The 13,970-nt window shown below is 47.2% G+C and overlaps 1 protein-coding gene across 1 annotated transcript; it reads left to right on the forward strand.

Moving 5' to 3' along the window:
* Positions 1 to 645: 645 nt before the first annotated feature.
* LOC118376797 (xylosyltransferase 2-like) lies at positions 646 to 11,652 on the forward strand. The gene is made up of 11 exons (XM_052519045.1): positions 646 to 851; positions 4,710 to 5,241; positions 5,780 to 5,955; positions 7,288 to 7,490; positions 8,139 to 8,219; positions 8,917 to 9,133; positions 9,455 to 9,631; positions 9,765 to 10,021; positions 10,243 to 10,438; positions 10,715 to 11,048; positions 11,308 to 11,652. The coding sequence occupies exons 1-11, from the start codon at positions 720 to 722 to the stop codon at positions 11,634 to 11,636; spliced, it is 2,634 nt and encodes an 877-aa protein (XP_052375005.1). The 5' UTR covers positions 646 to 719; the 3' UTR covers positions 11,637 to 11,652.
* The last annotated feature ends 2,318 nt before the right edge of the window (positions 11,653 to 13,970 follow it).

Below are 13,970 nucleotides of genomic sequence, written 5' to 3' on the forward strand. Positions count from 1 at the left end.
TTGCAAAAATGTCTAAACCTGTTTTCGCTTCGTCATTATGGGGTATTGTGTGTAGTTTGCTGAGGAACATGTTTATTTAATCAATTTTAGAATAAGTCTGAAATGTAACAAAATGTGGAAAAAGTCAAGGTTTCTGAATACTTTCCGAAGGCACTGTAGCTAAAGATATGGCACTGAACTGCTACAAGCTACAGCAAAATTATAGAATCTGATTATCATTATAATTTTAAAATGATCCATAATTATCATACTAGCTCATAATCAAATAAACCATAAGCGGATTGACAAAACGTTTGTAGAAAGGGCCGCACTTTTCATCCTTATATGTAATTAGGAACACGCAAATAGCATTTTGTATTAACATTTAAATGCATTCAATGCAATGTTATTACTAATGATGATAGGCTTTAATTGTATTTGTTCTTTTTCACACAGGGTCTCCGATTATGTTCATCATATAAATGACACATGTTCTATAGAACTATATAGCTGTAAACCTATAACATTCTTGAAATAAAAAAATAAAAACAATGATTTTAAACCATAATCAAACGTATTGTTTAAGACTTAAACTCAGAATTAAACCAAAATTGTGCAATCAGAAGCCTGCCTACAACTTCTAACCTGAGGAAATGCAAGTCTATGACGTTACGTGCGCGTTGCTCAGATTTGCTTCTCTCCTCCCCTAGCAAACCCTCATGTAAACTAGAATTGGAAAAATGGTGGCCAGCGTCAGAGTGCAGAAGCTCCTCCGACGATACAAACTAGCGATTGCCGCCGCGTTAACGATTCTTCTGATTCAAGGGCTAGTAGTATGGAGTCTGAGAAGTCTCGAAGAGGGCGAGGCGGAGGTAAGAAAGCTTAATTTGACTTTGTTTAGCTGGTTAAAATAATGTTTGGTCTCTGTAAAGCGAGTAGCGGTAGTTAGCAAGCTAGCGTACAGTACTCTGCTGACGTAAACGTTAGCTAGCTTTTTCTAGTACTCTAGCTAACTACAGTAAAGATGCTGTAGTTAACCAATGCTGGTTCATAGTAAGCTTATTCCGCTTATTATAGCTAGAATTGCACATTTAAACCAATTCGCTAGATAAACCACACCAGACTAGTGAACCACTTCTTTGGCCAACCTGTCTCCAGAATTCAGGTTAGACGTTTCCTGAGTGTAGTCATAAGAACTTGTGTATGAGGTCATTGTGTTGTAAACTGTAATCTGCCAACCAGCTAGCAAGCAAATATTTAAAAACAGGTCGCATTGTTTAGGCTCTCATTTCATTCTGTTGTGACTTGGCATGTCCTTGGATGAATTGGTTCTGCGACTGTCACTTCAATTAGTATTGTGTGACTTGTCTTTTAGTGATGAAGAGAACGGAAATACATGGCGAATTTGATTATCGGGCTTGCCAACTGTGTTAATAGATTCGGTGATTATTCAAAGTAGGTGTCAAGACTAGCCAGTATAATGTAAATGTATGACATGCAAGGAGTTGGAGCGAGCGTATGGAATGTGCGGTCAGGCTTCCCTTTATCTTTACTTATCATCCTTGGACCAAGTTATGAGTTGGCTCATGGGTCCATCGCATACCATAGTAATCTTAGTCATTTACTCTCATAGTTTGATTCAACATTTATTGGTCTTGATATAAGCATAACAATTGACTTGTACTTTTTCCATGTATAAAACTACACCTGAACTATTTTTAGGTGGTCAATCACCACCTTCCGGAGACACCTGAAACCCCACCTCTTTAAGGAATACCTAGGATAGGATAAGTAATCCTTCCCCCCCCCTAAAAGATTTAGATGCACTATTGTAAAGTGGCTGTTCCACTGGATGTCATAAGGTGAATGCACCAATTTGTAAGTCGCTCTGGATAAGAGCGTCTGCTAAATGACTTAAATGTAAATGTAAATGTAAACAACACATTTAGCCAATTTGGTCTATATATTCTAAAGCACATTGAAGTAGAGCATCTGAACCGACCTGTAGCATACGTATCCTTGGGAATCTTGTCTCTCCAATCTCACATGCACACCTGGAACACTACCCTAGAGGCAGTGGCCTGGAACCTCCCATTGCTTCTTCAAATAAAGTCATTGTGAGCTGTCAACAGATTTAACCCCGGGGGCTTGCATTTAGTTATCATTTAAGGTATTGATACAGATTCTGCTTCAGGAATGTGTGCTGAAAGAGTCTGTCCCGCTCTGCCTTTCATGATGTGACTTGTGTTACGTGTGTGCGTAACCCCCCGACTAATCAAATCAAAGCAATGTCGGAATGGCATTGACACAGTATAAACAGGAAATGTGACATGACATGAGATCCCTCTGAGAGCAGGTTGTTCCCATTGTGACCTCTAGTAGATTGCTTTAAAACATATTACTCTCCATGTTCACCCCATGAGGATGCATCCAGCTCTTGCTATCACTTCAGTCCTTAGTCAGCCAGCCTAAACAAAGGCACATGTATACGCCCCCACCGCCCAATGGTGAAACATCATTTTGAACCTTATACCTACTGCTGACATACTTTTTTGTTAGGTAAATCATGTGATAAATGAGGTAATTGGGAGGCAGGAGGAGGCATTTTTACAGTTCCCATGTGGCTCAGTTGGTAGAGCATGGCGCTTGAAACGTGGGGGAACAGTATGAAAAATGTATGCACCCACTACTGTAAGTCCCCCTGGATAAGAGTGTTTGCTAAATGACTGAAATGGGAAAACAATTATTTAACACAATGGCAGTGGCCCTCCCTTTTTTGAGTGAGTGGGTATAGAGTTGGGGCCTATGTAGGGCTGAGTGATTGGACTGAATCCCTCTCTGCTCAGTGGCCTTGATGTAACTCACATCTGCTCTAATCAGAAGCTGGCTGTTTGCTCTGCATGTTTGAACACAACCACATGCATCCTATTATAGCCCCTACAGAAAAGGACTTGAGAAGAAGTGAAGAAAACCACACAATCAGTTCAGTCGTCCCCAGTCAGTGACTTCATAAAGAGCTGCTGGGGCGTGCTGGTCCGCTCTCCTCACATGGTGATGGCAGTGATATGGCTTCAACTAATTAGAAAGAAAAAAAAAAGAAAACCCGCCTTTGGGTCGAAGTATTTCTGACGTGAGGGCGTTAATTAAAAAGTACGAAAAATAGGGAAAAGTTTAATTGAAATCGCTGTGGTTTTCTTCAATGTGATAACAACCCAGATAAGTCCACTTACAATTTGGTAGCAGTTTTGAACCAGTGAATCACCAATAGAGTAACAGTCTTTTAAAATATGGACTTTTCTCTCCAAAATCAACTTTTTTTTTTGGGCCCAATGTGATGCTTTTCATTAGACTCCATGACGCAAATCATATTCAATGGATCTGGGCTGTAATATCATTGTTGACAAATGCTTTTTAAAAAACTGGAACACCATTTGTGGTCCACTGAGTGATCAGTAGCTGTGTTGTTTGGATTGGCTGCTAACTGGCACTGGTCTAGCTCCCTGTGCTGTCTGTCCCAGGCCATAGCCTCTGTTCCCACAGTCTGCTCTGGTCTGTGCCAGTGGCGTGTGGCGAGGGCCCTGGGCCATGCCGTCTGACAGGGACAGGAAACGCACGGCCCACTCCCTGTTTTTCTATCCCCTCTCCGGGTGCATATTTTGGGGGCCTTTCTGTACAATTCCAATAAGCTGTGATCTTTTCCTGCCAGAAGTGAAAATAGATGGGGGGGGGGTTTGATTCTTTCGACGCATCCATTTGTGGAGGCCCCATTTTTTTTGCATTCCAATAAGAGTCTGGTGAGCAGTCCCCCTGTTTATCTCCACTAACCACCAGAAACACCCTTAAAGCAGGAAGAGTCATGATGTTTTTTTGTGTTGTGATTTGCTAGAGTTGCTCCGAATGAATGTCCCTGCCCACCTCCCAAAACACACACACACACACACACACACATCCCCACATACATACATCCCCTCCTCCCCAGGTAGCCCTGGTCCTAGTTATGGTGGAGGGCCATTGCTGTGCACTGTACAGTTGAAGTGGCAGGGGCTCAGGGCTGGGTGCTGAAGTGGGCAACGCTGAGCGCTCCTGGGGCTGCAGGGGTGGCTGCTGATAAGGCCACTTGGCCACTGGCCGACAGTGATCTTATTGGGCAGCTCCGAGCGTGGCAGCTCCCCTGCCTGCCTGTCGTTGCCCATTTACAAGTCTCACCAATTACACATCAGAGAACGTCTTTGTCTGACACACACACACACACACACACACACACACACACTCCCCTTACTGGTCTGATAAGGACTCTCATTGTAGATGTGAGCATATGTCCAATTTCATGTGGTGTGACAATGTGTACAGTCCATGCATGCGCTGTGTGCTCTGTACTGTGCCCATGGTCTGACTGAGTGTTTTTTGAGATCACTGCGGTTTCACTGCCTTCATTACCCATCTGTATGTTGTGCCTTTTCTGAACTCTGTCTTTCCCTTATTACTTCAACAAAAGGCAGAGGCTAAAAATAACCCAGAGCAGAAACAACACGCACTCTAAACACATCTCGCCTCTGGTGCTCCTGCTCTGATGTCGACTTGTTGTTTTGTTCGTTCTTAGATGGTGAATCATCTCCTCATTTCACAAACACTATTCCTAATAATTTTATTGGTCCCAGTATGTTGTGTAGTGTATCGACAGGAAAGAAGGAGAATGAGAATCTTCTCTGTGATAACTCTTCCCTCCCCAGAGGAAAACGCGGCGGTCCAAGCTACCTGACCACAACAGCCAGGACCCCAAAAGGGAGGCAGTGGCCTGGGAGAGACAGAACGCATTGTCTGGGAGGAGCGGGGCCCGATGGAACAGCAGGCTGGAGAGGACGGGGGCCACGGCTGCCAGCGCCCTTCAGAGGGGCACCAAGCGCCGGGGGAAGCACACCATCAGGGTGAAGATGCCCCTGGGCCAGGGTGTAGCTGTTGATGGCGTTCCCCCCCATGACCCCTCCAGCAGCCGTAACTTCACTGATACCCGGGGTGGAGGGGAGGGGGCGGCCAGACTACCCCCTCCAGCCATGCCAGGGGAACCAGGCAGTGTGGAGGGGGCGCCCCAAGCCCCCAGCAGCGACTTTGTGCCCAAGTGTGACATCATGGGCAAGGACGCCCTGTCGGCCCTGCACCGCGCAGGCTCGCGGCAGTGCCGGCAGGAGATCGCCAACATTGTGTGCCAGCATCAGGCCGAGCAGCTCATGCCAAGGGCACTGCCTCAGTTCTGCCCGCTGCACGGTGAGACACACCCCTGCCTAGCCACCATTCCTCTAGAGATCAGAGACTAACAGCACATCCAAACAGACCACACACTGCAGACTCTTAATGATCTATGGGATATATTTTTTTCTCCCTGGTACATTTTTTATTTGTGTCTTGAAGTGCCTCCCAAGACTAAATTTGTGCATGAATATTTCATTTGCAGTTCCATTTCTTGTTTTAATGTAAAGATGTCCTCAAACCCCACCCACCTATAACGCAGGGGTTTGAGGACTATATATTTTCCATTATTGGACAGTTAATCAGTCCCATGTGTATCATCCAAATAATCTTTATCCAGAGACTCATTCCCATGATCCTCTCTCTCATCCTGTGTTGTGGCTGTATCCAGGCTATATCACAACCGGCCATGATTGGGTGTCCCATAGGGTGGTGCACAATTGGCTCAGCGTTGTCCGGGTTTGGCTGGTGGAGGCAGTCATTGTAAAAAATAATTTGTTCTTAACTGACCTAGTTAAATAAAGGTTACATTTAAAAAATGGTGTCGTCCTCCCAGGTTTTTCCAGCCCGGTCCAGACAGCTGATGAGCTGGACAATGACCTGTCCAAGGTGGAGAACCCGGTCAGGGTGGCCTTCGTCCTGGTGGTCCACGGCCGGGCCATCAGGCAGCTCAAACGCCTCATCAAAGCCATATACCACCGAGACCACTTCTACTACATCCACGTGGACAAGGTAACTACTGGCAGACGTACACACTACTGTGATGGCTTCAAGAAGGATTTCATCTTGAATAACAACATCCAATAAAAAACGTTCACCAAAAAAGCATTACTTAGTTTGAACTTCTCTAGATGCACCATAAAGTCTCTTATGGCTGGAAATGGTATTTTGTCATTGGGATGATCTGGTTTGGCTGGCTCAGTTGAGGGTTGAATTCAAGCAACTTTCACACAAAGGAGATACAGAGGAGGTCAGATTAAGCTTATGCTTTATCGTACTCCGCACGTTCCTTGTTAGCTTATGAGGACGCCATGATATGTAGAATTGCTTCTCTGGTTCTCATATGCTGGCAGGTGCTCTAACCTGGAGGTTGTCGCTGACTCGTGCATGCTTGATAAGGTCACTGTTTTTCGTGTGTAGTAGAGTCTAAAATAACCCTCAAGTAAGGAAGTGTTTGGAGGATTAGACAGGATAGAGGGGTTTGTCTGGTTACTGTGGGAGCTTTAAGAGGTGGCTGTCTACACAGCTGCAGAGCCATAGAGCAACAGTTTAACACTGCAGTAGGGAAGGGAAAGCACTGATAAATGAGGAGTCAATGGGCTCCCACTGTCGACTACGATAGACGGTAAAGGCCCACCACCTTATCGCTCCTCTCACTGGGACGGGTAGGCAGGCGCCTTGAGGGATGGGACAGGATGGAAAGCATGTCAGGCTGTTCTAGAGTCCTTCCACCAGGCAGCCCTCCTCTCGCTCTCTGTCTCTCTGTCTCTGTACCAGCAGAGCAGGCCACTCTCTCCCTGTATTAGCCTGGAGCTGGGCCCTGTCACAGTACTTTCTACCTGCTCCTCTTCTCAATGCAAGAATCTGATCTCTCAGGCCTGTTTGTCACCAACCCTGCTGCAGTCCCCCCCCCAATCCATTGTTCCCCCTGAGTGATTAATCCTCTTCTTTACAGTTTGGAAGTAGCCTCTTAGCTGAGTTCTTCTTATTCTTTCTTCATGTCCTGATGCTAGAGGAACCTACAGCTATTTCATACCAGGAGATTTCTATGCACGTGCATGTTTTTGATTTAATGAGTATGTTTACATGCACACTAATATTTCAATATGAAACTGATTATGGCAGCAGGCAGATTGTTACCTTAAGGTGTTTACTTGTCCTAATAATTGGAAAGGTTGATCAGAAAACCAGGTGTTCTAATCGGCGTATGCTTACTTTGATTTTGACCTTATGCCAATAAGTAAGGTGTTTTCGTGACTAATGCATAATCGGCCATCTGCCATAATCAATTTAATATCAGATTATTACTGTGCATGTAAACGTTCTGTCTCTTAACCCCCCCAGCGTTCCGACTACCTGCATCGGGAGGTGCAGCAGATCGCCCAGCAGTACCCCAATGTGCGTGCCACGCCCTGGCGCATGGTGACCATCTGGGGCGGTGCCAGCCTGCTGAAGGCCTACCTGCGCAGCATGCAGGACCTGCTCTCCATGCTGGACTGGAATTGGGACTTCTTCATCAACCTCAGTGCCACTGACTTCCCCACCAGGTCAGTGACCACAACACCACTGTCTTATGATGGGCTTTGAAACTATTGTTTAATGTTTATGATGGTTAATTGATATATGTGTGATGAAGACTGTATTCCTCCTACCACACAACTCAGTCTGTTTAGAAGAAACATGCTCTGGATTTGTAGTTTTTAATCTGTGCTGGAGCTTTTTGGTTTCATGTCATCCTGCAATTTAAAAAAAAAAAAAAAATGATTCCGTTGACCTGCAGTGACTTTGACTCCTATAGCTACAAGATAAAGGAGAGCCACGGTTCCTTCTAGATGAAAGCCCATGCTGTCATGGACTGTTTTAGTCACTGATGCACAGAGACAGACTGCTAAATCGCCTCTTTCTTGTCAATCAGTTCTGGGTGGATTTCTGAGGCCCTTCTGAGCTGCTTCCAGAGCAGTGACCAATCCTCCTGAACCATCCCAGGGTTTAAAGGGGGGAATAAATGCACACAGAGGAGCTGCCGCTGCCTCCCAAATCCTGTCGACAGTGGCTAATTCCACCCATGGAAAGTCATCGTCCCCCCTTCTCTGCTCCTCGCGCCATGCTCCAGTCATCGTTTTATTCCCAACCTAATCCTCTCTTCTTTCCTTCACTCCTTTCTGTCTTCTCCCCGGCCTATTGCCTTCCGGCAGGACCAACGATGAACTGGTGGCTTTTCTGTCACAGCACAGAGACCAGAACTTCCTCAAGTCACATGGGCGGGAGAACGCGAGGTAGGGAGGTTAGTTAGGAAACCTCTGACTCACAGCCTCGTCAGTCTGTCTGACACACTTGGCTCTCATTGTTAGTGTCTGACACGGCTCACATCGGATGACATTTTCCTCCACTGCTCTTCTCATTGAGCTTAGCTTCACTCAGGATGATGTAATGGTTAAGCTTTCATATTGGAGGACAGGACTAAGATGTTGGAAGGGGAAAGGAATGATTATTTTGTAAAGCTTCTGTTTGATGTTTACTTCCCATATAGTCAAGGACAGCTCTCTGACAAACTATTTAAGATCAGTTATTATTGCGGAAGTTAGGAAACAACTGGTTAGATAAATTATTAACTCTTAATCACTGTCCTTCCCTTTTGGCAGCTATTTTAGATTTAGTCTTTTGACTAAAATAGCTTTAACTATTACTAAAATTACCAATTTGAGTAATTTCATTCTTCCTAATTTTAGTTATCAGTTTAAAACTCTAGACTGAAGTTGCCACCTGGAAGATGTGTGTGTGTGTGTGTGTGTGGGAGAGCCAGGCTGATCAGCTTAATCAGAATGCGCAACTGAAAGACCAATGAAGATTGTATTATATTATGTAAAGGCATGCATATTTATGATTGGACAAAACAGATAAGAAGGAAAAATAGGTTGTTAATGAATATCTTCTGTCATAGTTGTTGAAACAAACACTGCCTATGACCTCCAGGTTCATAAAGAAGCAGGGTCTGGACCGGCTGTTCCATGAGTGTGACAACCACATGTGGAGGCTGGGTGAGCGGACCATCCCAGAGGGCCTGGAGGTGTCTGGGGGCTCTGACTGGTTCTCCCTCACCAGGCGCTTCGTAGAGTATGTCATCAACTCCCAGGATGAGCTGGTGGCGGGCCTGAAACAGTTCTACACCTACGCCCTGCTCCCCGCTGAGGTAATGGACAGGGAAAATGACGATGGTGAATATGACACTGTGACTGCTTAAGTCACAGCCTCTCTGGGCAGTAGAGGTGCTACACTGAAGAGGGGGTCACAGAGAGTTTAGCTGCCAGTTAAAGTGGGTTGGTTGAGGTCATATCTTAATATTGAATGTTGTACACTAGAGTCAAAAGTATTGATTTTATGTTTTGAAACATGTCTGGATTGTCTTCATTGTTCAGGAATACCTGTGGAGATGGTGTAATGTTGCAATTCTATTTCCAGTAATGTCACATCCCAGTGTTTGAAATAGGAATATAATCCCTCTTTGTTCCAGTCCTTCTTCCACACAGTGCTGGGGAACAGTCACATGTGTGACTCTCTGGTGGACAACAACCTGCGTGTTACCAACTGGAACAGGAAGCTGGGCTGTAAGTGCCAGTACAAACACATAGTGGACTGGTGCGGCTGCTCTCCCAACGACTTCAAACCACAGGACCTCGTCAGGATACAGGTCAGCCAGCCAGCAGAGGGCACTGTTGTACCTATCATGAGACTTCAAATTGAGTGTCCTTAACTGCTGCACTCCTCCTCTGTCAACAAGTGTAATATTTAACCTTGATTCTCATGTGTTCATTCCCAAACAGCAACTGACCCGGCCCACGTTCTTTGCCCGAAAGTTTGAGTCAACGGTGAACCAAGAGGCCATAGACATCCTGGACACCCACCTGTATGGACACTACGCCCCAGGGACAGTGGCCATCAAGGCCTACTGGGAGAGCCTGTTTGAGCTGGCGGACGGGGTGGGCTCCCTCAGTGACGTGGCCCTCACGGCCTACTCTTCCTTCTTCCGCCTGGGCCTCAGGAGCCTGGAGAGCAGCCAGACCAGCCTGGAGACCTGCAGGTGAGGCCCTGCCCTGAATACTACAATTCTTCCAAATGGTAGATTCAGAGTGGAAGATTTCACTATTACTTCGACTAGTTGAGACTCAATAGATTGATTTCTTCAAAAGAAGGACAACTTAAGTCTGGGTTTAATTATTGATGTACACACTAAAAAGATATCTCAATTTATTTGTCCATCTCATATTGTCTATTCAAATATCTCTTTCTCCTTTTGTGCAGGTATGAGCCAATAGGCTACCCGGTGTCGGTGCACCTCTATTTCTACGACGAGCGTTTCCAGGGCTACTTGGTCCGTCAGGAGGTGCAGAAGGTGGGGTCTAGGGTCAGGGAAACGGTGGAGGTGTGGGCCGTGCCTCAGGCCACCATGCAGCTAGAGAACAACCTCAGGGAGTTTGAGAGGCTCAAGAACCTGGAGGTGGGTGGGACCTGATATACATATGTCTATCTATCTGTATTTATATGGGTGTTGTGTACAGTCAAGGCTGTTGCAGTTTAGATAATGGTGTATGACAAGGGCTGAGACTACAGGTGAACAAGTTTGTGGAGCTAATTTGATGATGAAATACCAGTACATACTGTAGACTAGATGTTGGATACAAAGGAGCAGGTTAGAATACCAATAGGACAACAAGGATACAAGACTGCCCTACCACATTGATGTGAAATGTTTGTGCTTATGTTTCCCCCTCAGGTGGGCACAGAGTGGGACCCCAAGGAGAGAATCTTCCGGAACTTCGGCTGTGTGATCGGGCCGCTGGACGAGCCGGTGGCGGTACAGAAGTGGGTTCGGGGGCCCAACCTCACTGCCACCATTGTGTGGATCGACCCCGCCCAGACGGTGGCGGCGTCTTATGACATCAGTGTGGATGTGGACGCAGAGTACACGCAGTACAAGCCCCCGCTGCAGCGCCCGCTCCGCCCCGGGGCCTGGACAGTCAGGGTGCTGAGGCTGTGGGAGCGCGTGGCCGAGGCTCGCTTCCTCGTCATGCCCCTGGCCTTCAAAGGACAAGAACTTCTACGCCAAGGTGAGCCTGGTGGTTTGAGGGTCTGGTAGTTCATTACTTTTTTACCAGGAAGTGGAGTGGTTCCAAGGGGAGTGTAGTTCAGGGTAGTTTGCCTCTTTGGTGTTCTGTTTGATTCAGTGTGGCCATTCAGCCTCTGTATTCAAGTCACTGGAAGACTATCAGTATGTATTTATGTATCAGATGAGGATGTTGCGAACTGATCCCTAACAGTCCTCTCTCCTTCCCTTTCCTCCTCTCTCTGCCACCCTGCCTGATCCAGAGGAGGACAGCTGGCTGCACGCGGGGCCACCAGGCAACCTGTACCTGGAGCAGGGCTTCCAGCAGCTGAGATCTGTTCTGAAGCTGCCCCCACAGGAGCCCGCCCTGCAAGAGGCCCAGCAGAGGGCCCAGCTGGTGGGCAAACCCCTGGAAGCCTGGGTGGACCGCACCGTGGGGGCCTTCTGGGTGACCGGGGACCTGTGCTCCACCCTGCCTTCCCCGGGCCCCTGCCCTTCCCTGGGCCCCTGTACCAAGTCCACCTGGAGCTCCCTCGCCCCAGACCCTAAGTCAGAACTTGGCCCTGTCAAAGGTGATGGCCGGATCAGGTAGCCCCCCGGACAGGAGGCATGCTGGACTACAGTAGAGGGAGAGGGGAGGATGTGTGAGCCCCGAGAAGAGGAGAGGATGTGTGAGCCCCGAGAAGAGGGAGGATGTGTGAGCCCCGAGAAGAGGGGAGGATGTGTGAGCCCCGAGAAGAGGGGAGGATGTGTGAGCCCCGAGAAGAGGGGAGGATGTGTGAGCCCCGAGAAGAGGGGAGGATGTGTGAGCCCCGAGAAGAGGGGAGGATGTGTGAGCCCCGAGAAGAGGGGAGGATGTGTGAGCCCGAGAAGAGGGGAGGATGTGTGAGCCCCGAGAAGAGGGGAGGATGTGTGAGCCCCGAGAAGAGGGGAGGATGTGAGCCCGAGAAGAGGGGAGGATGTGTGAGCCCCGAGAAGAGGGGAGGATGTGTGAGCCCCGAGAAGAGGGGAGGATGTGTGAGCCCCGAGAAGAGGGGAGGATGGGTGAGCCCCGAGAAGAGGGGAGGATGGGTGAGCCCCGAGAAGAGGGGAGGATGGGTGAGCCCCGAGAAGAGGGGAGGATGGGTGAGCCCGAGAAGAGGGGAGGATGTGTGAGCCCCGAGAAGAGGGGAGGATGTGTGAGCCCCGAGAAGAGGGGAGGATGTGTGAGCCCCGAGAAGAGGGGAGGATGGGTGAGCCCCGAGAAGAGGGGAGGATGGGTGAGCCCCGAGAAGAGGGGAGGATGGGTGAGCCCCGAGAAGAGGGGAGGATGGGTGAGCCCCGAGAAGAGGGGAGGATGGGTGAGCCCCGAGAAGAGGGGAGGATGGGTGAGCCCCGAGAAGAGGGGAGAGGGTTCTGGTCTCTAAGGCTAACTCATAAGGCACATAAATAGACACGGCTTCTCTCTACATAAGCTGAGGAGTGGCTATGCTCCCAGTTTAGAGGCTACATGCCCTTTTCAGAGGAGATGCGTGCTGGAAATTTGCACATGAAGACTGCAAGACACAGGTTTTTTGTGTTTGAACGTCATTTCTCGTTACATGGAATTTGTGTTATGTTATCTGTCTGCATATGTCTTCATTCAGGATCTGTCTGGGTAGAACTTTGGGAAGAGGAGAACCCCACCCGCATATGTTTGAACTCTGTTCAATGCACAGTTTTCTTCTGCTTTAAGGAATTTAAAGCAGTGGCCAACATTTTGACAGTGGTTAAATGCTGTGTTGTATTGTCAGAGGGCAGTGGTTCATCTGGACTAGTATCTTCATGCTTATTTTCAAGCATTATTATCAGAACAGCAGCAGCAGATTGGGGAAGTGCACTTTACTGTAAGACTAAGGTTACACAGGACAGGGTCGATCAGTAGTTGGAGAATGACAACGAGGAGGATTAGGAGCCTAAAAGGTCAAGGTGGAGGTCGTCACAATGGTGACGTGGCATCCTCTTCACTTACATGTCTTGTATAAAAATGCTGCTAGAACTTTGCGGCGTCACTATCACATATCTGACCTGGCTAGCTCACGTGGAGGAGGAAGAATAATAATGTTCTGAGTTACCAGCTGGGAGACAAGTTAAAGTTGGGAGAGAGTCCTCTTCTCTCATGAGTTCTGTTTACTGTGACATTATCATGTTTGACATTTTTGTTTTTGTTTCTTGAACATTGAGATGTGAAATGTCTTTGTTGTCCATGATCACTGCAAAGCCACTGGGGGTTTTGTGTGTCAGAGGAAGTGCCTAACTGATGTAGGTAATATTCTAGGCTACAGTGGCCTGGCTCCCCAGTGTGGCATCATCATTTTCACAGTGGACTACATCGCTTCTCAATTTGTCTAGTTACAGTTATGCTATATAGGCCTAGCTAGAGCCATATATTTAGCAGACGCTCTTATCCAGAGCGACTTATTGAATATTGTTCTAATACTAGACAGTCATGCAAATACATTATAATGCAGAAACCTCGTTGGCCCAACTCTAAGTACATGGCTCTGGGCTAGCTGCCTCATCTGTATCCGTGAATATGCAGCGCAGTACTGTCCATGCTCTGTATGCCAACAAAGTGAAGAGTCTTCTGTCATCTTCCTACCACTTTAATGTTACTGGCTGTCCATAAGCATTTCTACAACAATGAAACTCCCGTCCAAGAGGGGTCAACATGACTATTTCATGGTCTGGTTAAGAAATCGAAGCTGCCTTTACTTTGTTAATATGAACTGTTTATAATGGGAGAATAGCTTCAACACGTGCACTTATTTCCCTTTTAGACAATTCTGAAACCCTACCCTATACCTTTTTTGTTTTTAATTGTAATGTTTTAAAACTAAACTGGCTGAAACTCCTACTTTTATTGTTTTTTCAGTTTCTTCTGAGTTTACAAGTGACCTTGTTTCCC

Source organism: Oncorhynchus keta, chromosome 5, assembly GCF_023373465.1.
Source record: "Oncorhynchus keta strain PuntledgeMale-10-30-2019 chromosome 5, Oket_V2, whole genome shotgun sequence".
In the NCBI taxonomy this organism is placed as follows: domain Eukaryota; kingdom Metazoa; phylum Chordata; class Actinopteri; order Salmoniformes; family Salmonidae; genus Oncorhynchus; species Oncorhynchus keta.

What these genes read in the sequence shown, in the direction of transcription:
- LOC118376797 (XM_052519045.1), top strand. Translation starts at nt 720, where the DNA reads ATGGTGGCCAGCGTCAGAGTGCAGAAGCTCCTCCGACGATACAAACTA. An exon ending in CATGGGCGGGAGAACGCGAG is followed by an intron (nt 8,220 to 8,916) that starts GTAGGGAGGTTA and finishes TATGACCTCCAG; the next exon opens with GTTCATAAAGAAGCAGGGTC. An exon ending in AGGACCTCGTCAGGATACAG is followed by an intron (nt 9,632 to 9,764) that starts GTCAGCCAGCCA and finishes ATTCCCAAACAG; the next exon opens with CAACTGACCCGGCCCACGTT.